Raw genomic sequence first — 24067 nt, forward strand, 5'->3', positions numbered from 1 at the left:
TGTTGAAAATCTTCAGTAATCCACTATACCTTCCTAAATAATGGGATCCATTTTCAAACTGCTCCTACCATTAGGATGTTTCTACTAATTTCTTACTGAGTCCTACCTGTCTGTAACTTGTCCATTAGATATGGCCATGTTTCCTGGAGTACCCTCTTCTTTGTCCTCTTCTTTCTGAGACACTAGACATTGTGGCTATGAGAAGCCAATAAGAGGTTCATTCAAATCCCAGTCACAAACTCACCAGGTGACTTTTTACTCTTTCCTCTACCTGTGACCCATACCCATGCTGGCCTCCCCTACAGGGATGTTGGTAATGATTGCTGTGATAATGACAGGGCTTTGGTGCTTTAAGTGCTACATGAATGATATTCAACAATATTGGAGGAAGTGCATCAATCAGCATAAGGAACAGTCCTGCGTCTTGTTCTCCCCCTTCCCCCAACAATGTCTAATAAGATAAACCAAATGATGTCGACAGCATGTTCATGGCTTTCATGCCACTGTACCACTTCATTAGCTGACCTTTATGTGTTTTGCATTAATAGAATTTGTTGGGGAGACAGAAGGAGGAGACATGGGGATGGATCCAGCCAACTATCATGCTCAAGAGGAGGAGACATGGGATTGCCAAATTCTACTCTTGTACTCCCTCACATGGTCTGTGTCCGTACAGATCCATAACCCCAACCATAACTTTTTAGAGTGGTTAGAGAGGACACCTTATCAGCAGAATAGCTGGCTGGTTGCAATGCACAGAGTCATTTTTAGTGGCAGCCACATATCCTCCAAAATATCTAGTTCTGGACTCTTGCAATGGAGTACTATCAGAAATCATGTGCTGCCAAAATGATAGACACAGACCTGATTAGTAGACTGAAAAATATTTTACAGATAAATGGATCTTATTAGCACAGGTGCAAGAAACAAGCACTGAGCAAACATGGAATCCTGAACAGCTAATATTTGCAACTACCTTGTTAAATTCAGTGTAGGAGCAATCAGATACCATAGAAGCATCATGAAACATTAAAGAACAATTCAAGAAATGTGAATGTAAAATAATCTGCAATCACAAGCCTTTTTAAACTATTCAGTTGTTAGCCAGTATAGTAATTCAGCACTAGTATATGCAGGGAATGGATGTTTCCAAAAGTACACATAGAGCCCCAAATTTAACATTTCCTGTGCTAGCAAATAATAGAGTACTGCCCAACCAGCATTAAAAAATGCGCAAATCCCATTATTCCAATAGAAGAAATCAAAGCATATATTAAACTCTCTGCTATTGAAATTAATTGGATTTTTTTAAAAAAACCTTAATTTTATCTGGATTGTCCAATCATGTTGTTAGTTGCTATTTCTAACCAATTGTAAAGGTTCCCCCCCCCCCCATCATGTCACATCTAACTTATGGTGACCTCTGGTGAGGTTTCAAGAGAAGAGACATTCAAAGGTGGCTCGCTATTGACTGCCTGTGTATCACGACCCTGGTATTCCTTGGAGGCCTCCAATCCAGATACCTGCTAGGGTCAACCCTGTTTAGTTTCTGAGATCTGATGAGTTCAGGCTAGCCTGGGCTATCTAGATCAGGACCTGATGAAGAAAGGTGATGCTTAATTTTACCGACCAAAGCATTAAAAGAATACAAATGTATACTATAACCGCAAAGTGTAGGAAGATTAAATTCCTCCCAGGAAGTCCCCATGACTTGATAGAACTTGGTTGGCTCATGTAAAGGTAAACCAAAATTATCAAACCAATAAAAAGAAATGAACGGTTATCCCTAGAGCTGTCAGCCTCCAGGTCAGACCTTGAGATCTCTCTGAATGACAGCTGAGGTCAGTATTATAGAACCCTTAGAACTTGGAAGCTAAGCAGGGCAGGGACCAAGGAAGTCCAGGGTCTTGACAGGCAATGGCAAACCACCTCCGAATGTCTCTTGTCTTGAAAACACTACGAGGCCAGAATAAGTTGGCAGAAATGAAAAAAAAAAGATAGATGCTGCCCTAAATTTTTTTGTTTGTTTTATTAGATTTATATCCTTCCTTTTTCTGGCCAAGGCAATTCACAACAAAAACAATACCATAAATATAAGATAGACCCCTAGGAATGTTGCCTTTTTGAAATTTATTTATTTACTAGCGGGGTCCGGCCACGCATTGCTGTGGCAATTGTCCTTCTCATCACAGTCCGCAACCCACGCAGCTGTCCATGCAGGTCCAATGATCCCCAGCATAGCCTTTTGGGAGCAGCAGTGGCATAGTGGCTAAGAGCAGGTGCACTCTGATCTGGAGGAACCAGGTTTGATTCCCAGCTCTGCAGCTTGAGTTGTGGAGGCTTATCTGGGGAATTCAGATTAGCCTGAATGCTGTACCTTATGATTCTTGACAAATGTATTTTTCTTTTATGTACACTGAGAGCATATGCACCGGAGACAAATTCCTTGTGTGTCCAATCACACTTGGCCAATAAAGATTCTATTCTATTCTATTCTATTCTATTCTATTCTATTCTATTCTATCCTATTCTATTCTGTGCACTCCCACACACACCAGCTGTGTGACCTTGGGATAGTCACAGATTTTCAGAGCTCTCTCAGCCCCACCCACCTCACAGGGTGTTTGTTGTGAGGGGTGAAGGGCAAGGAGGTTGTAAGCCCCTTTGAGTCTCCTACAGGAAAGAAAAGGGGGATATAAACCCAAACTCCTCCTGCTCCTTTTCCTCCTCCTCCTCCTCCTCTTCCTCTTCTTCTTCTTTTGGGGTGGTCAAATGGAATTCCTCTTTCCCTTTTCAATTCACATTATTATATGATGCTGGCTTGGTTTTTAGTATAAGGTAACCCTTTCCATTCCACAACGGAAGTGCAAATCTCGCTGTCCATGAGGCTGGTTGACACGCACAGTCCTGGTTTGGGCAAGGCAGAACTGGGGCAAGGAGGCTATCCCAGTCAGGCAGCAGAGGCAGGGGGGTGAGGCGCTCAGATCGAGGCCAGCTCTCTGGGTTCTTAAAGGGCCATGTGCAAAAGAAGCAGAGCGAGTAGTGTTAGTTCACCCCCACCCCGTGGATTTTCTTAGAAGAAAAAGGCAAACTCCAGCTTGTGTGTGAGGATGAGCTGGATGTGTATGAGAGTATGTGTGTTGTGTGGTAGTAGTGGGTGAGGCACAGAGAGTGAAAGTTACCTGCATGTGTGTGTGAGGGGAACCCCACCTGACGTCTCACACGGCAAAGCGTGTATGTGTTTCACTTCCACTCGTATTACCTACCAGTATTACCTATTTACTGTTTTCACTGCTCATCTCTGGCCATCTCTGCGAACATTCTAAGGGCATACCAAGGCCTCAGGCCACAGACAGGCTGCACAAACATTCTAAGGGTGACAGTTAAACACAGCCAGCTTCATGGCCTGGTGCGCCAGGAAAAAGACGTTTTACCTGGCTCGGGTATGGACTTTTGGCAATTTGAAGGTCCGATTACCTGCCCGCAACAGGGAGGGAAGTCATGTGAAAATTTGGGGGCGATCCGTCCAGCTGTTTCGGCGTTAGGCATTACCAACAAACAAATGGTTAGCTTTTTATATATATAGATTGGGTATTTATAACACCCCTCCCCTTTTGGGCTCGGGATGGTTTCTAACAATGGACAGTTAATGCAACTAAAATCAAGTACAAACAATTAATACTATACAAAAACTATATAAAATTCTAGGCAAATCCTGCTGGTGCTAACATGATGGTAAACCATACTGATCAGAGGTACAGAGATTCTAAGAGGTTGGAGGTGATCCATGGTAAACGGGGGGGGGGGGGTCCAGAGGGTAAACCATCGTCTCAACCAAATGCCCAGTAAAACAACTTTGTCTTACAGACCCTGCAGAACTGCATTAAATCCTGCAGGGCCCTGGTACCATTACAGAGGTTTCTACCAGGTCAGGTCCTAGTCTTGGTCCTAGCCCTGGTCAAGACAAGCTGGACTTCCCTTTGGCCAGCGACCACAAGTAAAACCTCATAAATAGATAGTGCTTTTTGAAAGAAGGAACTCTTAATCACTTGATAGGAAGAAAAACAAAAGGAACTAGGATGTTGTGGGTTTTCCGGGTTGTATGGCTATGTTCCTGTAGTAAAGCAACCAGATCCTCTGAAGATTCCAGCTACAGATGCAGGCGAAACGTCAGGAGAAAATACTACTGGAACATGGCCATACAACCCAGAAAACCCATAACATCCTAGTGATTCTGGCCATGAAAGCCTTCAACAATACAAAAGAAACTGATCTGCACCACTCAGGTTTCGATGGAAATGGCCCAGTCAACTTACATTCAATTTGTTTTGATTTATATAAAACAGATTGTTCTCTGGTAACGAAACACACACTTGGCCTTCTGATAGAAAGATGTCAGGCTTACTTTGTTTCAAGTGGAGTTTTGATTTTCTCTGAAGAGGCCAGTGTGTTAAAGAGTCCGGGTTCCATGATATATATAAAACCCAAAGTCCTTCTGTAAATGTGTCACACTATAGATGGGAAAATCAACAAGTAAGAGTGCTCTTCTACATGATTTTTTGTGTGGAAATTCAGTATGTTTGAAAGAAAGTTTTTATCTTAGCCTGCTGCTTTATGTATTAATTTTCTATGTGGAAGATATTTTCATTTTTGTAATGAAGAGATCTGCTCAGAGATTCTATTGAATATGACTGAGAGTTCGCAGATGAGACAGAAACACCATTTCATTGGTCCATAAATTGTAAAAGAGAGGGGAGTTCAAACTATCTTGCCTGCCCTCTTGTAGACAGGTCATTTAATTTCCTCTTTTTTCCTTATCAAATCCACCAATATATACCCAGCTAACACATGTCTGATTAGGAGTAATTTATTTTCACAATGGATGATGGCTGTTTTTTGGGGAGATGCATTCGTTTTGGTCATGGCAAAGCAACACCGTGATCACCAGTTGCAAGATGAAGGTAAATGTGCTTAGAATTTTGAAAGGATGTCTTTCTTTCTTTCTTTCTTTCTTTCTTTCTTTCTTTCTTTCTTTCTTTCTTTCTTTCTTTCTTTCTTTCTTTCTTTCTTTCTTTCTTTCTTTCTTTCTTTCTTTCTTTCTTTCTCTTTCTTTCTTTCTTTCTTTTTCTAGAATTGCTACAAAGCAAGCCCCTGGATTGAACAGAACTGTTGCTTTAAAGGCGCTAGTGTTCAAGCTACCTGTACCATCTTTACAGAATTAAGGCAGAACTATTTTTCTACTGAATTGCCAAATGAAGGAACAGATGAAGAAATGAAGATAGGGTTGAGTGCATTAACGAGGGCAAGTAAGAACATAATTGCTGACATAGATGTGTAAGGAGAGAGTAGGGCAGCCCAGAAGGTTATGAAGTACAGGAAATTATCTCCTATGACAATGAAGTGGAACCAAAGGGATGAGGTTAATGTTGTGTTGAGCCACTTTAGAGTGAAGTAGATGAGACTTTGGAGGAGGAGGTAAGAATGCATGACAAAATGGGCAACATTCTCTAAGGTGTTCTTACTGTGTAAGTAAAAGTTCACGGGTTAAGGATTATTGCATCCCAACCTAATTATTATTAATTTTTACTGCCACCTGAGGCTCTACCATTCAGAGCAGACAATATGACTTCGATAGACCAACAGTCCTGTTCAGCTTCATGTGTTCAGTATTTTTAATGTCAAAACGTAAACAAATATGTATCCAGCTCTGATACCAGTGTACTGTTGTCCCATTAGCTCATTATTTTACAAATCAATTTTACTATATAGTTTAAATGTGAGCCTTTTGACTGATGCATTTGTCAATTAAACATTTAATGTTGATGTTGTCTAATGTTGGGTTTAATTGTGCAAGAATAACATAATGTATATCAGTACTGTATTGATGGCATACAAGTGGGTTGGATCCAACATTCCTTCAGTGCAGTGGCCCCTGATTTTTGTCAGGTTTGCCCCCCGCAGTTATCCTTTGGTAGTGTTACTGGGCCCCAATGCAGCCATTTACCCAACTTTTGCATAGATAACTGTTGGCGTGCCAGTTTTCCTCCACCACACAGATTACATTATATAATGAAGACCCTGGTGTTTGCTTGCAAAGTTTCTTGTCCCATCATCTGGTTAGAGCTGGTGGACCACTCTTACCCACCCTCCTGGAAGAAATGGCAAACATTCAGTGTACATACACGAGTACATAAATCCGAATCAGACCATTGGTCCATTAAGGTCAGTGTTGACTAATAGTGCAATCCTAAAGAAAGCTATTCCAGTCTAAGCTCATTAATTTCAATCGGCTGAAAGTCGAGTGATTCTGCATAGAATTGTGCTGTAAGATGGATAGTGGTACTCCAGGGTCTCAGGGAGTTATCTTTTACATCACCTACCACCTGATCCTTTCAGCTGGAGATGCAGCAGATTGACCCTGTGAACTTCTGTATGCAAATCAGATGCTCTACCACCAAGCCAGGAAAGAGAGCACATCCACTCATATATTCCTGACCCAGACACTGAGGTCAGAGGGGGAGGTATGTCTGACTGCCCCACCTCTTCGGAGGGGAGGGGGCAGGTCGGAGGCCTTCTCAACAGGGCCTGCCAGGCACCTACTCTTCTGGAGTTTTAGAGCCTCAGGAAGACCAATCTCTTCACTTGGGTATTTGGTTGATTACTCCTACTGGGATGTGGGGTGGCCTCAAGGTGTCTAGTACATTCTGCCCACCTTTGGCATAAGTTGGGGTGGGAGTTTCAGAACTTGCAATGATCTATGGTTTTATAAATTTTTTTATAGTGGTACTGAATGGGATTTTATCATGCTCTTTATTGTAACCCACCCTGATTATTGTAAAGGGTGAAGAATTATTGTTGTTGTTTAATAGCTCAGCTGCTGGTTCTTTAGCTAGTTGTTGGCCTTTCATTACCTCACCCAGAGGCCTAGGATGTTCTAATGTATTGGCGTAGTATTCTTGCGGATCCCAGCAGGGCTGCTTTCTGAATCTGACAGATGTTAATTTTGTTGATTTGAAGATGTTTCAAGTGCTGCTATTATTATTATTAAATTATTAATAATAATAAATTAAAGGGTCCCCCCCATTATGACAAACATGGAATGAAAAAGCAGAATTTGGGTGGGTTCAACTTTTGTACTTCAGCACACCTAATAAGCTGATCTATGTTTGTTGGTACTACTGTACTATAAGTGAGTTTGTGACATGTATGTAGACATAAAACCCACTGCTGTCCTGTATTTTGCTTATTTTTTGGGTACCATCTGTGTCTGAACTGCAGCACTGAAAAGGTTCTGGGCATCAGCTCAGGTTGAGCCTCAAGCTAAGTCCAAAAGCAAACATTTCCATATATTAAAAGATGGGGCAGGGGTGGGGGGAGAGGCAAGCAGTTTCGCCATTTATATTCTGTTTTGCTTTGGCTTCAACATGAGAAAGCAGCAAAATTAGAACTCCGCAATGGGCCTCTGCTGGAAGGTTTGAGGTTGTAACACTATTTCTGATTCAAGTGTCTGCTTCTCATCTTTTCTTAAATTGCTAAGTGTTCAAACAATTTTAGCTCCACGTAGGCACAGCGTGAGTAATTAAAATGGAAGGGATTGGCACTGCAAGAGGTCTGCCGCCAAAACTGGAAAGGTAGAAAAAGTGTGCAACAAATTGCTATCCATCACTACAGGGCTAGGAAGGAGAGCGAAGAGGTAGACAGGTGGCTTTATTTATAGTACATCATGCCCCTATTTTAATAACTAATTTTTCTAAATACCCTAAGGAAGAAAAAAATTACATGAGTACAGTGAAGTCTCATGTAGGCATAGATATTAATTAAAGGTATGAAATCATTTCCTGGTCTTCCAATACATTTTGATTTTTTTAAAATTGTGATCCTTTCTCTCAAAGATCTTGCATGCAAATACAACTTCTAGCAAACAACGTGCTATTTCTACAGTTTATTACTTTCAACCCCCTCTCCAATTTAGTTTTTCAAGCATGAAAATAGGGAGCACTAATCAAAGAGATCGGAAGTAGGAAAACTACATGATGTATTGGACTGTAAGAAGAAACTGGGAAAAGATAGCTTACAAAAGCACAGAAAGAAGGAAAGCCTACAACTTTCAGGCAACCATGATGTTTTAGTCTATGTGGATTTTCTAGCCTTTTTGGCTGTGGTCTGGTGGCTTTAGCTCCTAACCTTTGACTCACATCTGTGACTGGCATCATCAGAAACATAGCATGGTTTCATGTTTCACTCTACATGGAAGAAACACATCTTACCGTGACACTCTCGGAAGCCACAGATGGTGGGTGAAAAGTTAGGAGCTAAAGGCACCAGACCTCAGCCACACAGCCTGGAAGACCCACAACAGCCAGTTGATTCCAGCCATGAAAGGCTTCGACAAAACATTTTAGTATATTGGTAGATATTTTATAATTTAGTCTATTGCTAGATATTTCACAATTTAGTCTATTGCTAGATATTTCATAACACCGCTCAGAGCCCTCTGGGGGTTGAGCGGTCTATTAAGTATTATTGTTATTAATGATGATGATGATGATATATCGCTGGTGGACAAAACACATATCTTTATGTACCAACAGAATCTTTTGTTGTTACTGAACATGAATATGGGTAAAGAATGCAACTGTCATGGTTATATGGATTATAGTTTTATATTTATTGATGTTTTTATTGCACACATTTGACTGTACTTTTCTAAGCCAGCTAGGGGCTACTAAGTAGGGCAGGGGGTCACTGCTGGGATTTTGAGGAGTTGCTGCAGCAGGCAGTCACAAAATAGTTGCTACAGCACACCAGGGCCACTTACAAAATGTTGAGAGGTTGCAATAAACATCCTCCCATGATGGACTCAAGTGTTTCCGCTTGAAGGCTGTTTGAAAATAAAGGTGATGTCTCCAGGGTTCTTCTGAAACACTCCCTACTCCAACAAGGTAGAAGGAAAACCAGAACTGGTTCTTTGCTTTGAGGAAGAGATGTTTTATCGAAGAAGGAAATGGGTCCCAGGAAACCCATCAACTGCCACAATAGGGCCACAGACATCACATTTGGGATTACTGGTGTAAGGAATGAGTTAGTAAATATATTAATAAGTAAAGGCACAGAAACAACCCATACCAGGACAAAAATCTTGCCATAGACTAGACCATCATAACTGAAAGCTACAGGCTTTTCCCAATTTCTTTCTATAGCCAAACACCTTGGAACCAAACAAAGTAAATACACCCATTAAATTTTGTTCTGCCCAAGAAGCAACCTGGAATAAACAAGCGATGTATTAACAAGGGAGCATGGAAAAATGCAGAGTCTGCTAAAAGATGGCTTAAGATTATTTTGTTGGAAAACAGATTAGTAAACTAACAGTCCAATCCTAAGGAGAGTTATTGAAGTCTTAAACCCACTCATGTCAGTGGGCTTAGACTGAAGTAACTCTGCATAGGATTGCACTGTAAATCTGGTACAAACCGTGCATACAACCTACATGTTTCTAATGGAGTGTCCTGTGTGTAGCTGACTGCACTGTAATGGGGGATAGAAAAAGGATGAAGTGGGTACGTACCCACAGGAGCCCTGGTAATTGCAGCAAAATCCTCCTTTGAAACGAATGACCGGTGCACATTCTGACTGCTCTTAAGTTGCCAACAGAGATGGGAGTGGAAAGAAGCATGCAGACCTAAGCCCAATGGAGTCTGGAGTTAAGCTAAGGGAGCTACCATGTGCTCTCTCTCCATAGAAACCTTGAAAAACTGAGAGGGGAAAACATCTCTTCATAATTAGGAGGACTTCTGGGTACATTAGATCTGCAACTGAATGCACATCAGGATACTTTAAATGGAAAGGAGCATACAGATACACTTTCATGTGCATATTTTACTGAACTGGTCACATTTGGTATGCATTTCACTATGCCTCCGATTTCCACCAATTGTTTCAGGTCTACAAGCCAGGAAAATTGTTTTCAGATTTACACTTGGTACACAAAGTAACATTTCATTACACTTTTAAGTCACAGTGGTTTTCTGTTCTTAATAGATCGGCATGTGAAGCTGCCTTTTGCTGCGTCTGACCATCAGTCCGCCTGGCCCAGTGGAACTTCACAAAGCTAATTTGCTCTAATGTCCTACTTTATATCAGCTTTGAGACTAAACTTCAAATGTAATGCAATTCCATCTCTCTCAATGATACTTCACAGGCCAGAGTTAGGTGCATTTTATCCAGCAGGAAGTGGGACCAATTACTGTGTTCAGTCCAACTAGGACCATAGTGATGGAGAAAAGTTCATCAATTTCAAATGCAGGCTGCAATCCTAAGTATAGTTCCCAGGGAGTAAACACCCCTGAATGAAACAGGACTGACTTTTGAGTGGACCTCCCTCAGACTAGTATCATAAATCCAGTGACTCACAACTTGGCTACTTTCAGAAAGGTGAACCCACAACCCTAGCAACATACAATGAGCAATGCCCTGAAGTTGTCCACAAAAGAGTGGGAAGAGCATGTCAATTGCTTAAGAAAAACAAGGAAACACATTTCAAGACCAATATGGTTTATTAGGAAGCTGGAGTTAGGCAATTCCAAATAAAACACATTAATAAATAAATTAAAGAGAAAACTAATGAGGAAAGGGATGGAAGGAAAAGGCAGAAAAGGAACGTACAGAGATAACCTGGCCTGTTCAAACCTTGTCTGCAAGCCTAAGCCAATTATAACATCCTGGGACCATCCCACTATTACAGAAGAAGCACGCTGTGGAAACAACCCATTCTTCACTCCAAAACAAGCCATTCTTCACTCCCAAACACTCTGCTTTCAGGTGGAGATGCCAGAGGAGGAAAGTGGGAAGAATCGATCCTCAAGACACACGTTTGACTGAACAGTTGTGATTTGAAGGTTAGTGTGAGGCGACTTGCTTTCAGAGACTGGACTGCAGCCCTTATTCATGGTTAATGGAGAAGAAGCAAGGTTTTCTTCTAGCAGTTGGGAGTTCTTTTGCCTTCCCCTATGCAGTTTCCATGGAAGTGCCAGCAACTACGGTGCCATGCACACAGGCTGGGCAGGAACAGAAGGATCCTGCCATCTGAGATGCCTTCAGTTTAGTCGTTTTGCTTCTCTGCAGCAAAGGCATTTGATTTCTGGGCAAAAGTCTCTGCGACCAGCAGAGGGAAGACCAGAGAAGCATCAGCATAAACCTGCCAGCAGAAGACCAAGATGCATGCAGGCTTCAGAATATGTCTTTCCAGTTACCTTACAATTTGTACTGTCCTTAACTAGTCAACAGTATCCTCCTTTAGCTCCACAATCAGCCTCTCCCCTCCACTTTCCACGCATACCTTGACTGGTTTTGCATCCATGCGTATTTTTCCCCAGGATACCGCCTCATCAGGCCGAGCTCCTGAATCTGAGCCATCAAACTCCTGTGCTGTGTTGACATATACTGAAAAGTCAGCTCCATTTCTCTGTCGAGTTGAAAGAATGGGTGACATCAGGCACAGAGACCAGAATCAACTCCCTGAAAACTGTTTTCTCAGCATAGCATACATCTAACTGTTCTCCGGTATGTGTTCAGATCTTATTTTGAGATTCTCTGCTCTGGCAGTAGCTCTCCAACAGCTCTGCCCTGCTATGTAAGGTATTTCTGAATCAAAGAAACCTTGTCCAAATTTCCATGACTCCAGTGAAAGCACACATTACACCTGTGCTCCACAACCTGCACTGGTTACTGGTTGAATTCCAGATCAGATTCAAGGTAGTATTGACTTTTAAGACCTTAAGCAGTCTGGGACCTTTGTATCTTTGAGATCACATCTCCCCATAGTGTCCACAGAGTACTCTCCATTCCTCTAGTAGTAAACTCCTGGTTGTCCTTGGCCCCAACGACATTTGGCTGGCCTCAACCAGAGCCAGGGCCTGGAGGAACTCCTTGCCATCTGATATTAGGGCCCTGTGGAATCTTAACCAGTTCTGCAGACCTGCAAAACGGAAATGTTCTTCCAGGTTTTGGTTGAGGCAGCCATTCCATCTTGCTGGTCCCCAACTCTTATTCCCCCCTCCTCTTCCCCATTCCAAATAGCGATTGATTTATGACTGGATGGGGATAGACAGTTTTTAGACTGTGTTTGGGTCTGTTATGAACATCTAATTAGTCACCATCTGAAGAATTTATATTTATATTTTAATGGTCAAGGGATATTGTTATTGGACAAGTTTTATGATGACAGATGTATTTAAAAATGCGTACGAGCTGCCCTGAACCTGGCTTTGGCTGGGAAAGGGCAGGTAACAAATCCAATAGAATAAAATAAAAGAAAAAAAATTAAAGAATAAAATAACCCACAAGGTTATGCACCTTGGAGAAAGGGTGAGAGGACATTTGATACACAAACAGTTTCAGCCAGTGAATTATGGGCCTTCCAACACTTAAAACAGGACACTTGGATTTGTCCCTTGTGATGAACCAATAAAGGTTCAGTCACTGTATATGCTTGGAGAGAAGCTGGTTTGGTTTATAACCTCAGTTTTTTTGTACCTTAGGTGAGAACAGTTTCCTCAGATGAAGAAGCTTGCAAACAGTGCCATGACACTGATACATAAAGCTCTTTCTACCATAGAGTTTTACAACATCGATGGGACCACTTCCCTAGTGGTCTCTCCCTTTAAGGAGGTCTTCAAACAGAGGCTGAAGTAGAAATCCTAGAATTCTCTAGCTTTGGATTTCCTGGAGGGGGGATTGGAAAGATGCCCACAAAGTCCCTTCCAACTCTAAAACCAACCGTTCTCCATAGCCTCTCCCTCTCCACCCTGCTGCTGGCTTCCTCCCACCTGTCATACTGTTCACTAAGCAGCAATCCTCCTCACCATCAGGTTGGCATTGGCAATGTGGTGCTTGACAAGGCCTCCACCCAAGATGATCATTCCTGTCTTCTGGGCAAAGATGGCCTGAGTGTTGATAAGCCTCAGATCTACAGATGGGATGGAAACAACCATTAGGAGAGAACTATGGCAAGCAGAGAGAGCCAGCATGGTACAGTGGTTAAGGTGTTGGACTAGTAGGACATGGGGAACCTAGGTTCGAATCCTCACTCGTGTTGTGGAAGTTTGCTGGATGATCCTGGGCCAGTCACCCACTCTCAGTTAGTATTGGGTTGGGAGATTTCCACAGCATACCAGGACTGTGATGTGGAGGATGGTAATGGCAAACCTCCTCAAACTATTTCTTGCCTTGAAACCTTATAGGCTTGAAATCTTAAATCAGATGTCTTGACGACAAAAAAGGCAAAATGAGCACTAACAGTCAACCCAAACTGGTTGCTCTTTATACATCATCATCCTCAATAGCCACTGCTATTGAGCACTCATGGCACTCAAAGAGCTGCCTCTATCCTTCCGAAGACTCAGTCAAGCTGATAGCTTGAAAATCAAGAGTGTGCTTCTTGAATGTGGCAGAAATCAGACTCACCTGCCACAATGTCCAGCACAAGGCCTGGCTTCTTGTAGGAGTGGAAGAAAATCATATCCCCCAGGGAACCATCAGTCAGTGCAGGACTCAGGACAGGGATGCTGTTCTGCAGGGAAATGCAAGCTGCAAAGTTAGTGGTACATTTCACAAGATAGAGGCAAGCATAACTCAAGCATTGGTGGGGTATGTGTATGTGTGTGGGAGGGGGAGGGGAGTGTGAAATATCTGCCCTGTTCTGACAAGTACAAAATACACAGAAGGTCAGATCAGAACAAACGGGTTGAAATTAAATCAAAAGAACTTTCAGCTGAACATTAGGAAGAACTGCCTGAAAGTTAGAGCAGTTCCTCCATGCAACAGGCTTTCTCAGGTGGTGGTGGGCTCTCCTCCTTTGAAAGTTTTTAAGCAGAGGCTAGAATATAGGTGTCAAACTCGCAGCCCTCCAGATGTTATGGACTACAGTTCCCATAATCCTCTGCCAGCATGATGCTGACAGGGGATGGTGGGGACTGTAGTCCGTAACATTTGGAGGGCCGCGAGTTTGACACCTATGGGATGGAAGACCAGCTGACAGCAATGCTGAATCCTTGAACCTAGGCGGATTGTGACAGGCCAAGATGGGATAAGTTAACATGTGGCTCTCATAGCCCTTTCTTACATGCTCACAGTAATGGCAATAGACACTTTGGGGTCAGGAAGGAATTTTCCTCCAGGTCACATTGGCCAAGAAACCCGACAGATTTTACCTTCCTTTGGGCACAGAGCAGGGGTCACTGGGAAATAAGGGGGGAGGGGAAGAGGAAGTTATTAATTTCCTGTGTTGTGCAAAGGGGTTGGACTAGATGATCCCTGAGGTACCTTCACAAGATAGGAATAGTCATTTTAAAGGAATTAAATACCATCAGCATTAAAAGTCTACCAAAAAAATCAGACTTTTTGGTAATATTTCAAATGTCAAGGAGACATCTCAGAGGATCATAAATTGGAATGAAAAAAGCCACACACACATACACACAAAACCAGACTATCATAAAGAACACAAGAAATAGTGTTTTGTCCAGGAAACTGAGAGTGCTAAATGCAGAAGTTTTCCTCCAGCATACCTTTTGTGCCCAGTAACAGACAGATTCAGGATTGTTGATTTCCTTGCCAAGCCGCGCAATAAGCTTTGATGGCGTCCACTTCACACCCTGAAAGGCAGGAAAAGCAACAGCACAGTTAGATGATATTACTATTTCTGAAGGCCAGTTGGAGAAGCCAAGCACTTCCATAGGCCTGTGGAGTGTTACAATGAAGTTCTTTTTAAAAAGACAAGCATTCATAACCACAGGTTGGCAAAAAAATCCCAACCTACAGAGTGTGAAAAGTTGAGATATGAGTAAAGAAATGTGCTAGGAGTTTAGACACTTGTCGTATCTGGCTCCCCTACTTTCTCTCCTCAAATTCATGCTACTTCCTTCTGCATTGTCAAGCCACAACCTTAAAATTGACAGCTTTCAGATGCCTGACAGTGAAACGTATTAGGCTGTTTCTATTATTACCACCGCAACTCTTACCTCTGTGTCCTGTTCTGTCACCATCTGGTCAAGGATTGGCATCAACCAGTCTTCAAATTTGCAATAATTGTCATTGGGCACCAGCAGATTCCCAATCCTGAGGGAATGAAGAACAAGCTTGACTAGGAACTTCCTCTACCTCTACGCTGTATGGCATACAAGCAATTCCTCAATGCTAGTTGGTTTCTTCCAACTCTATGGTTCTATGAATTCCCTTCTGCCATCATAGAAACAGACAGGATGGACTGTGGACATGGGAGATAACTTGGGAATAACTCATCTCGTCACCACACAGAAACTCCTGTTTGTGACTAGCACACTCATTAACGGATACCTGTTAATTCCGCTTTGCCGGAGCTCCTTCCCACGTAAACTGAAGTCTCCAATATATGTGGAGGCCAAGCATTTGATCAGGTCTTCTTCAACTCCACCTGCTGTAGTTACTAGAACATCCACCTGAAGAAACCAAAGGAACACCAAGTTAAGTCTACTGAATGTTCTATAGACTGGGGGCCCTATAAAGAGTTAATCTATAATCTATAACCCATGAGGCAGTGTTAGTGGGCAACAGCGAAAAAACTGGAAAAAACATGGTTCTTCTTCCAAAAATTATCTGCTCTCCTTCCTGGCTTGCTAGAAGACCAGATGAAATGTTCTTCCACCCCACTCCTAACACGTATAGTAGGAAACTAGTGCTGAGGAACACTCAGAAATTCTGCCACTCCACACAACTCATTCTTAACCCTTTCTCACCCACACAACTCCCGAAGAATATTTTCATTAACGCCAAACAAGTAAATGCCTCTGAGGATTGGGTCATACCATGTTGTGTTGCACCAGGTAGCGGATGGTCTCACGGATACCTGAACTGATGAGGTTAGAAGTGAAGCCCAAGAAGATGGTGCAGCCAGATAGGCGACGAGGATAGGGATTCAGGTCAGCATGGTTCCCTTCCTCCTCTCCCAGGGGTGTCAGCTTGGCTTCTATCTATGGTAGAGAGGCAAGCAATATGAACTGAGCTTCCCAAAAAATATAGGAGGATACCAGAAGTGCAGAAAAGATGCCTTGCTGGATCAGTAGTCTATCTCACCCGGTGTCCTTTTTCTCACAACAGCCAATTGTTCCCTTTCAAGGCCAGAAAACATGGCACAGATGCCAAGGCCTTCCGCTGATGCTGCCACCTAGCACATGGTATTCAAAGGTTGAAAGATCCTGGATGGGAAGGTTCACTTTAGTTACTATAGCTGATAGCCACAGATGGACCTATATCTGCCAAAAATCTGTCAAATCCCCTCTTAATATGATATTTAATTGTGACCACTACTACATCCACTGGCAACAGATTCTACAATTTCATTGTGTGTGTAAAGTGCCATCTTATGACAACCCAGTAGGATTTTCAATGCAAGGTGGTTTGCCATTGCCTTCCTCTGCTCACCAATCCTGATTTTCCTTGGTGGATGGGTTCTTCAGTGGATTGTCTCGTTTCTCCGGGGCCGGAATCAGCAAGTGAGGTGCGGGGATCAGGCCTCCCGGAAGTGCCCGCTTCAGTGCGGTGTACCCCAGGGGGCGTTATTATCCCCGCTGTTATTTAACATCTACATGCGACCCTTTGCTCAGCTGGTACGGAATTTTGGGCTGATCTGTCATCAATATGCAGATGACACTCAGCTCATTCTGTTGATGGAGGGGGGAGCAGCCGCCGCCCCTGCGGCTCTACAGCATTGTATGGAGGCGGTTGCTGGTTGGTTGCGACAGAGCAGGTTAAAACTGAATCCATCAAAGACGGAGATCCTCTGGCTTGGCCGCGAAGGGGGAGGCGGGACTTTTCAGCCGCCGGTGTGGGAGGGGGCCATATTGGTGCCGACCCCCTCCGTGTGCAGCCTGGGGGTCCACCTGGATTCGTCTCTCTCAATGGAGACCCAGGTGGCCCATATAACCCGGGTTGCCTTTTTCCATCTTCGCCAGGCCCGGCGGCTGGCCCCCTTCCTCTCCCAAGCAGATCTAGCCACAGTGATCCATGCAACGGTCATCTCCAGATTAGACTATTGTAACTCGCTCTACGCGGGCCTTCCCTTGCATTTGATCCGGAGACTAAAACTGGTGCAGCATGCGGCGGCGCGTTTACTCGCAGGCAGCGCCACCTGGGAACACATCCAGCCTGTGCTGCGTCAGCCGCATTGGCTCCCAGTAGAGTTCCGGATCATCTTCAAGGTGTTGGTGTTGACCTTTAAGGCCTTACGCGGCCTGGGACCATCGTATCTTCGAGACCGCATCACCCCATATGTCCCTGTACGGCCTCTTTGATCAGTTGAGGCCAACCTACTAGTGGTCCCTGGTCCCTCGGTGATGCGGCTGGCCTCCACATGGGCCAGGGCCTTCACGGCTCTGGCCCCGGCCTGGTGGAACACTCCTCCTCCAACTGTCCAGGCCCTGCGGGACCTTGGTGAGTTCCGCAGGGCCTGTAAGACGGAGCTGTTCCGCCGGGCCTTTGGAGGAAATGGCCGCTGATGGTGCCCCTCCCCCCCTTTCATGGCCCCTTTCATGGCCCTCTACCTCATGGCCCTCTACATCTGGGACCTGCCATTCCTCCCTTTCGGGGAGAGGATTTTGAATATGGTGCTGCTGGACGTCACTTATATTTATTATTGTATTTTTATTGTATTGTATTTATAAGATTTAGCTTTTACTGTTTTATCACTGCTTTTAAAGAGTTAGCCATTTTATGTTATTTTATGTTTATTGTTGTACACCGCCCGGAGCCCCTCGGGGATAGGGCGGTATAAAAATCTAATAAATAAATAAATAAAAATAAAATAACCAGAGCTGTCCCTGCTTAGCTTCTGAGATCTGGCAAGATCAGGCTGGCCTGGGCCATCAAAATCAAAGACAATTTGATTACTTGAGTAAAGAAGCATTTCCTTTTCAATCTCAAATCCACTGCAAATCAATTCCATTAGTTGCCCTGGAGTTCTAGTATTATGAGAGAAAAAGTTCTCTTTATCTACTTTCTCAATTCCATGCATAATTTCTCTGTCATATTCCCTCACACTCACCTTTTTGCTAGATACAAAAGTATTCCAATCCCTCAATAAATAATCCAACAGACAGACTTTACCTACTGATCAGCTCCACTACTGAAGTCTAATGTAAGATTTATGAACCTTGATGCAGCTCAGCCATTTAAAATGTTTTGAACACAAAAGACCTTGGAATATATGGGGGCCAGTTGCACTGTTGTCATAAATAAGAGTAGCCAGTACTTCTGCAGTGGTGGTGGACTGTGTGACCAGCCTCTGTACATACAGTGAGTGTGAGAAAATGGTATAGAAGGGGTACAGAAGGAGACCTTTCAGTTATTTCTGGCATGCCTAGATTGCACAGGATGTAAGAACACAGGCTTGGGGAAATTGAAGGTGGCTACAAATGGGAAATTAAAGGGGGAGGGGATTATTCAAATCCCTATTCTGTAATGGAATCTCACTGGGTGAGCTTAGGCCAATCAGTGTCACTCAGCCTAGCCTACCTCACAAAGTAGGATGAGATGAAATGTCATAAACTGCCTTAGGTCCTCGCTGGGGAGAGAAGCCAGGGATAAATATTGATTCACTAAATGAAACAACATGTGGCTATTGTGGGTTTTCCAAGAAAATTTTGGATTTATACCCTACCTTTCTCCCCTGAGAGGAGTCTCAACAAGGCTTACAAATGCCTTTTTCTCCCCATAACAGACACCTTATGAGGTAGGTGAAGCTGAGACAGTTCTGAAGAATTGTGACTAGCCCAAGGTCACTCAGCAGGCTTCATGTGTAGGAGCAGGGAAATAAATCCAATTCACCAGGTAAGACTCCACCACTCAAGTGGAGGCATGGGGAATTGAGCCCTCTTCTCCACACTAGAGTCCATCGTTCTTAACTGCTGCACCATGCAAGCTGTTTGGCCATTGTCTGGTAGAACTCATGGCTTGGAAAACTCACAACAGCCAGTTGATTTCAGCTGTGAAAGCCTTTGATAATACAAACAAGAACATGGCAGGCAGGCCATCTGGAATCAGCTATGTCTTAAGCAACTGATCCGTGTATCAGAAGGCCTCATATAATTAAGGAATAACAGAAGTCACACTCAGTTCTTTTGAGCCTTACTTAGGACTCAGTTATGCTTCATACTTTCAGAACCTCCTGTTCCAGCTATTGATATAGAAAGTCAAAAGCTTCCACAAAAGTTAAAGGGCCGAAATAGTGAATGGCAGGATAGCATGTGATTATTGGATGCTGGAAAGTAAGCAGGGATCTTCATCTTACAGAAGTGGTTCACAAATTAATGAAGAAAGGATTGCTAATTTGGGGCATGGCAAGGGGGCTATTTTGAGTCGTAAGAATCGTGTGACCAAAAGACCCAGGTCAGAGTGAGAAAGAATGAGAAGCAAAGCACAATTGTGACGTGCTGTTCCTAGTTCCAATGACACTGAAGGGAATGAACCAGTCAGTATGATAATTTCTGTGCATGAAAAGGCCATTCAGATGGAGATTTTATTTATTCAGCTGCTTCACTTTGTTCGTAATAAAGCGGAGGGATTCAATACCAATGTGGTTTCCTTCCACGTTGGTAGAACAAACCAGAGAGTTAGTAACGCAGTGCATCATAAAACATGTCCAAAGTCTGGGACTGAAACCTTGGCATTTTCCTTTCCACTATTCTCCTCTTCTACCCCACCAGGAATAGATGTGATTACTCACCATGCGGTTGATCTCATTCACAGCCTGCCCAAAGTTGGTAGCCTGGAAGCCTGTGGCCAGATAAGACTGGAGCAAGGCATGGTAGTCCAGCCCATGGTCAAAGTCATAGCCCCGGACAGGCAAACTCCCTTCAGGTAGTCCCTCACTGGGCTTCAAGACAGCAGCTACTGCCCCAGCTGGAAGTCCACCTGTCACATTCTCCATTAGATGGATGCTGGAGTGGCTGGCAGCCTAAGAGGAGGAGGCCACATTTTATGGAAAATACCAAATAGAGCTCAATAATGTCCTTCCATGTGAACCTTCCTATGCAATCCTACCTTTTTAAATTGCTACAGCTCTACAGCATCACCTTTACAAACTGGGTGCCAGTTATCTCCCCTAAATTTCTATGCTACCAATGGCTTCAGTCCTAGGTACTTGAGACAGAGTATCTGCCCATATATTCCTGCTCAGGCACTGAGGTCGGAGGGTGTGGGGGGCTGGCTGTCCCATCCCCTTCAGAGGTGAGGAGGGGGCAGTCTGGAGGGACTTCTCAGCAGTGGCCCCTGCACTGTGCAATACACTCCCATCAGAGTGTATTGCCACATGCCTACTCTCCTACAGTTGCACCGCTGGCAAAGACTGACCTCTTCACCTGGGAATTTGGCTGATCACCACCACCCCCATCACTGGGATGGGGGCCCCTCAAAGTGTCCTGTACATTCCTCCCTCTTTTGGGGGTGGTTGGGGTAGGAGTTTTATAGTTTAGAATGTTTTATGGTTTTAAGATTGGTTTTTATTGTATGGGATTGTATTATGGCTTTTATTGTAACCCACCCTGAGGCTGTAGTAAAGGGTGGGGAATAAATCTATTTTTTAAAAAAAAAACACTTTCATTTCACTGAGGTAAATAACTACAATACATCGGCAAAAGGTAACAGTTCTAAAAACAATGGAATTAAAAATAACCAGAACAAATTCAAGCAGAGACTGATGTCTTCCAAAGCCCAAAATGTTGAGGCCAGCCTACTGTCAGGGGTTGGTTACAGGGATAACTAGTGTAGATCTTTATCTACACTAGTTACCCATCTGTTTCCAGGTACAATTCAAAGTGTTGGTTTTTCCCTTCTAGGCTTGGGGTCAGGGTACCTGAAGGACTGCCTCCTCCCATAGTATCCAGCCTGCTACTTAAGAAGTGCTACTCAAGCCTTGTTCTCTGTGCCCTTGACTGCAAAGATGAGGAAGGTAGCCATTAGAAACAGGGCATTTTCTGTGGGAGCACCTTGCTTTTGGGATGCCCTCCCTCTAGGCTTGTCTGGTACCTACTTTACAATCCTTTGGGCACCAGGGTAATATATATCTTTCCACACAGGTTTTTAATAAGGGGTTTAATTTTATCAGCTTTTTAAAATGGTATGCTTTTGTTTTATGGATAGTTTTTATCCTGTTTGTGTGTCTCTTTTTTACACTGTGGTCTTTTAATGGTAAACTGCCTTGAGTAGTACTAGAAATGTTCTAAACAAATAAACAATCACACTTTGACTTTACAAATAAAACAAATAAAAAGAATATTTCAATCACATGCTCTTAATGTGTCTGAAGAATTATGCAACATATTTATGCAGCAAAAAATAAAGAAAACACAACACAGACTGTACATAGCCCTGTTCACAAGTTACAGTGAATGCACATACAGTCAGCTGATAATGTGCATCTGATTTATTTTTAATGCATGTGTTGAGTCCTATAGGAGACTCAAAGGGGCTCACAAACTCCTTTCCCTTCCCCACTCACAACAAACATCCTGTGAGGTAGGTGGGGCTGAGAGAGCTCAGAAGAACTGTGACTAGCCCAAGGTCACCCAGCTGGCATATGTTGGAGTATACAGACTAATCAGAATTCCGCAGATAAGCCTCCACAGCTTAGGCGGCAGAGTGGGAAATCAAATCCAGTTCCTCCAGATTAGAGTACAACTGTTCTTAACCACTTCCCCACTACTGTTGAGTAGTTCCCATGTTATGTTCAACACACATACAAATCAATGTGTCTCTTAAACTCTGTATCCAGGTACTGGGCCCTGTTTTCATTTGTAAAGTGGAAGAACGCTGGCTGTTTCTTACAGATGTACATACAGGTTCTATGTACATTCACTGTAACATCTGAATAGGGCTCATGTATCCACCATAGATTGTGAACCTTGGCTTCATCTGCAGCCCTGCAACATTCTTCCATTTCCATCTAAATAATGTGCAGATCAGGTCGAAAGATTCCCCAGAACAAAGGGGGCAGGTTAGGGGAGAGTGATGTGGGTGCATCAGTCACCATTGGGAGAACACATGGAGGAGGGACGGGGTAAAAGACGGAACAAGCCAGAATGGTCATTAAATGGCCAAGTCAATTCGATCCACCATTTTGCCTGATTGCGGCTGTCTTGCCTGCTTCTTCACAGCCTCCTTTTTGGTCTGTGTCATGGGACCAGCATTATTTCACTCGATTTATGTGATGCAGGAAGATTCAGAGCTGAGAACATATTCCTGGGAGTAAGACCTACTGAGCAAAATAAGACTCATTTCTAAGTAGATCTTCTTAGCATTTCTCCTAGACATGTCTGCACACTGTATCTGGTACAGACTTATTGCTGTTGGAAAGTGGTTTTTTTCTGCTTCCCCATAGCATTATAGTGCATTTGTGCACCTCCTGAAGTCTCCCTGGCTTGTCTTTGATCCTTCCCAAACCTGCTTTGCCATAACATTGTGGGAAAGATCTCAGCAAACCCTGCATGGCTATTATGTGAAAAAGAAAATTTCAGATTTTGTCAGTCTATCCCACAATTTCCTTTCTCCTGATATCAGTAGTTCCTTCCCTATGGCACTAGGAGTCTTTAAGTTAAAAAAAATATGTTATATCAATCTAAAAATGTATCTTTCAGGTTCTCAACATCCCCAGCTTTCATTAAAAAAAAGAAAAAGCCTGTAGCTCTTTTCATTGCAGAGACATAAGGGGAAAGCATACCAGTAAAACACAACTAGACATTTTTTTAAAAGGATAGCTAGGAATTGGAAATATCTTACACACTGTTATGTTATAGTGATGATGTCTAGAATTGCCATGGGAAAGCGTTAATAAAAGCATATTTATGTATTTAACAAATTGTTTTTTGGGTATCCTCAATGCCCGCCTGGCTTTTACCCCATCCCTATGGAAGATCATCCTGCAGGGCAGCCGAGAGAGCATGGGCGATTTCTGCCCCTGCTCACAATGTGCTTTCTTCCTTTCACATTTAAGTTAGGGTGTGCATGAGCATGCATGTGCCTCTATGTGCAACGCAGATGCTCCGGGGGCTTACCTTACAGGGCAGACTTAGCCAATGGTTCGTCACCCCGTGTCTGAAGCGGGGTCGATCCCGACCAGGAAAAAGCCCTCCCGTGTCTGCCAAGCTCGGCCTGGCTCGGTTCTAAGGCGTCTGGACAAGAAAGGGTTAATCCCCGGGGACGTCGCTGCCGGAAGGTTGGAAAAAAAACAGGCTGGTTGTCGCACTCTCTCCCTTTAAGAGATGAGCAGATGCTGGCCGGAAGCGTGTCTGGAGGTAGGCTTCGCTTTGGGCGGAAGAAGGCTGCGTCATGGAGTTCTACAGATAGAAAGGCTACGAGGAGGCGGGACTGGAGGAATGATGCCGTCGCAATAAGAACCGCGAGCAGGGAGGCGGGTGGGTAGATAGTGTTGGGTGGGGGTGGATGTAGCTGTATATCAATTATTATATACACCTAGTTTCAGAGTAGGTTATATGCCTGTTCTCATCATTATATATACCTAGTTTCATGTTAGCTTACAGATGCCTAATTTCTAATTATTATATATATATTTCTCTGTAGTTGTCGCTACATGAAAAAATCCTGCATGAAAAAAATGTGCTGACAGCAGAGTGGAAGAAAATCCCCCTAAAATCAGCAATTTGCTACTTTCTTAAAATGGAGTGCGGAAAGAGTTGTAGACTTCAAAAGAGTGCAAAAGAGATTTCAGGATGAAATAGGGATGGCAGGGAATCCAAAGAGAAGGTGTGCTCTCACCTTGAATTCAAAACCCCTGGGCACCTTCCAGCATATTTTTCAAATCTCACCACTCCATGCTTTCAGCGTGTTTTTATGCAAGCTAGACTTAACATTCTTCCACTGGCTACTTATAAGGGAAGATTTGCAAATATTCCATATAATGAGCGGTTTTGCCCTTGTGCACAGGGACATATAGAGACTACCGAGCATGAACTCTTACATTGTAATTTCTATACATCCCCAAGAGACGCGTTCATCAAACCCCATCTGATTGAAGCTCTTA

General features: G+C 43.4%; 1 protein-coding gene across 1 annotated transcript; it reads right to left on the bottom strand.

Moving 5' to 3' along the window:
• Nucleotides 1-10537: 10537 nt before the first annotated feature.
• Nucleotides 10538-23293, bottom strand: DHPS (deoxyhypusine synthase). The gene is made up of 10 exons (XM_048495414.1): nt 23082-23293; nt 19757-19987; nt 15843-16007; nt 15355-15476; nt 15021-15117; nt 14568-14654; nt 13465-13570; nt 12864-12967; nt 11339-11464; nt 10538-11197 (listed from the first exon to the last, which is right to left on the bottom strand). The coding sequence occupies exons 2-10, from the start codon at nt 19958-19960 to the stop codon at nt 11102-11104; spliced, it is 1107 nt and encodes a 368-aa protein (XP_048351371.1). The 5' UTR covers nt 19961-19987; nt 23082-23293; the 3' UTR covers nt 10538-11101.
• Nucleotides 23294-24067: the final 774 nt, after the last annotated feature.

The sequence above is a fragment of the Sphaerodactylus townsendi genome, linkage group LG04, assembly GCF_021028975.2.
Source record: "Sphaerodactylus townsendi isolate TG3544 linkage group LG04, MPM_Stown_v2.3, whole genome shotgun sequence".
Lineage (NCBI taxonomy): Eukaryota > Metazoa > Chordata > Lepidosauria > Squamata > Sphaerodactylidae > Sphaerodactylus > Sphaerodactylus townsendi.

Coding starts and splice junctions, on each gene's coding strand:
- DHPS (XM_048495414.1), bottom strand. CDS start 19,960: ATGGAGAATGTGACAGGTGGACTTCCAGCTGGGGCAGTAGCTGCTGTC. Junction 16,008..19,756: donor TGAATGAGATCAACCGCATG/GTGAGTAATCAC, acceptor TCTCTACCATAG/ATAGAAGCCAAGCTGACACC. Junction 13,571..14,567: donor TCTGTTACTGGGCACAAAAG/GTATGCTGGAGG, acceptor ATTTCCCTGCAG/AACAGCATCCCTGTCCTGAG.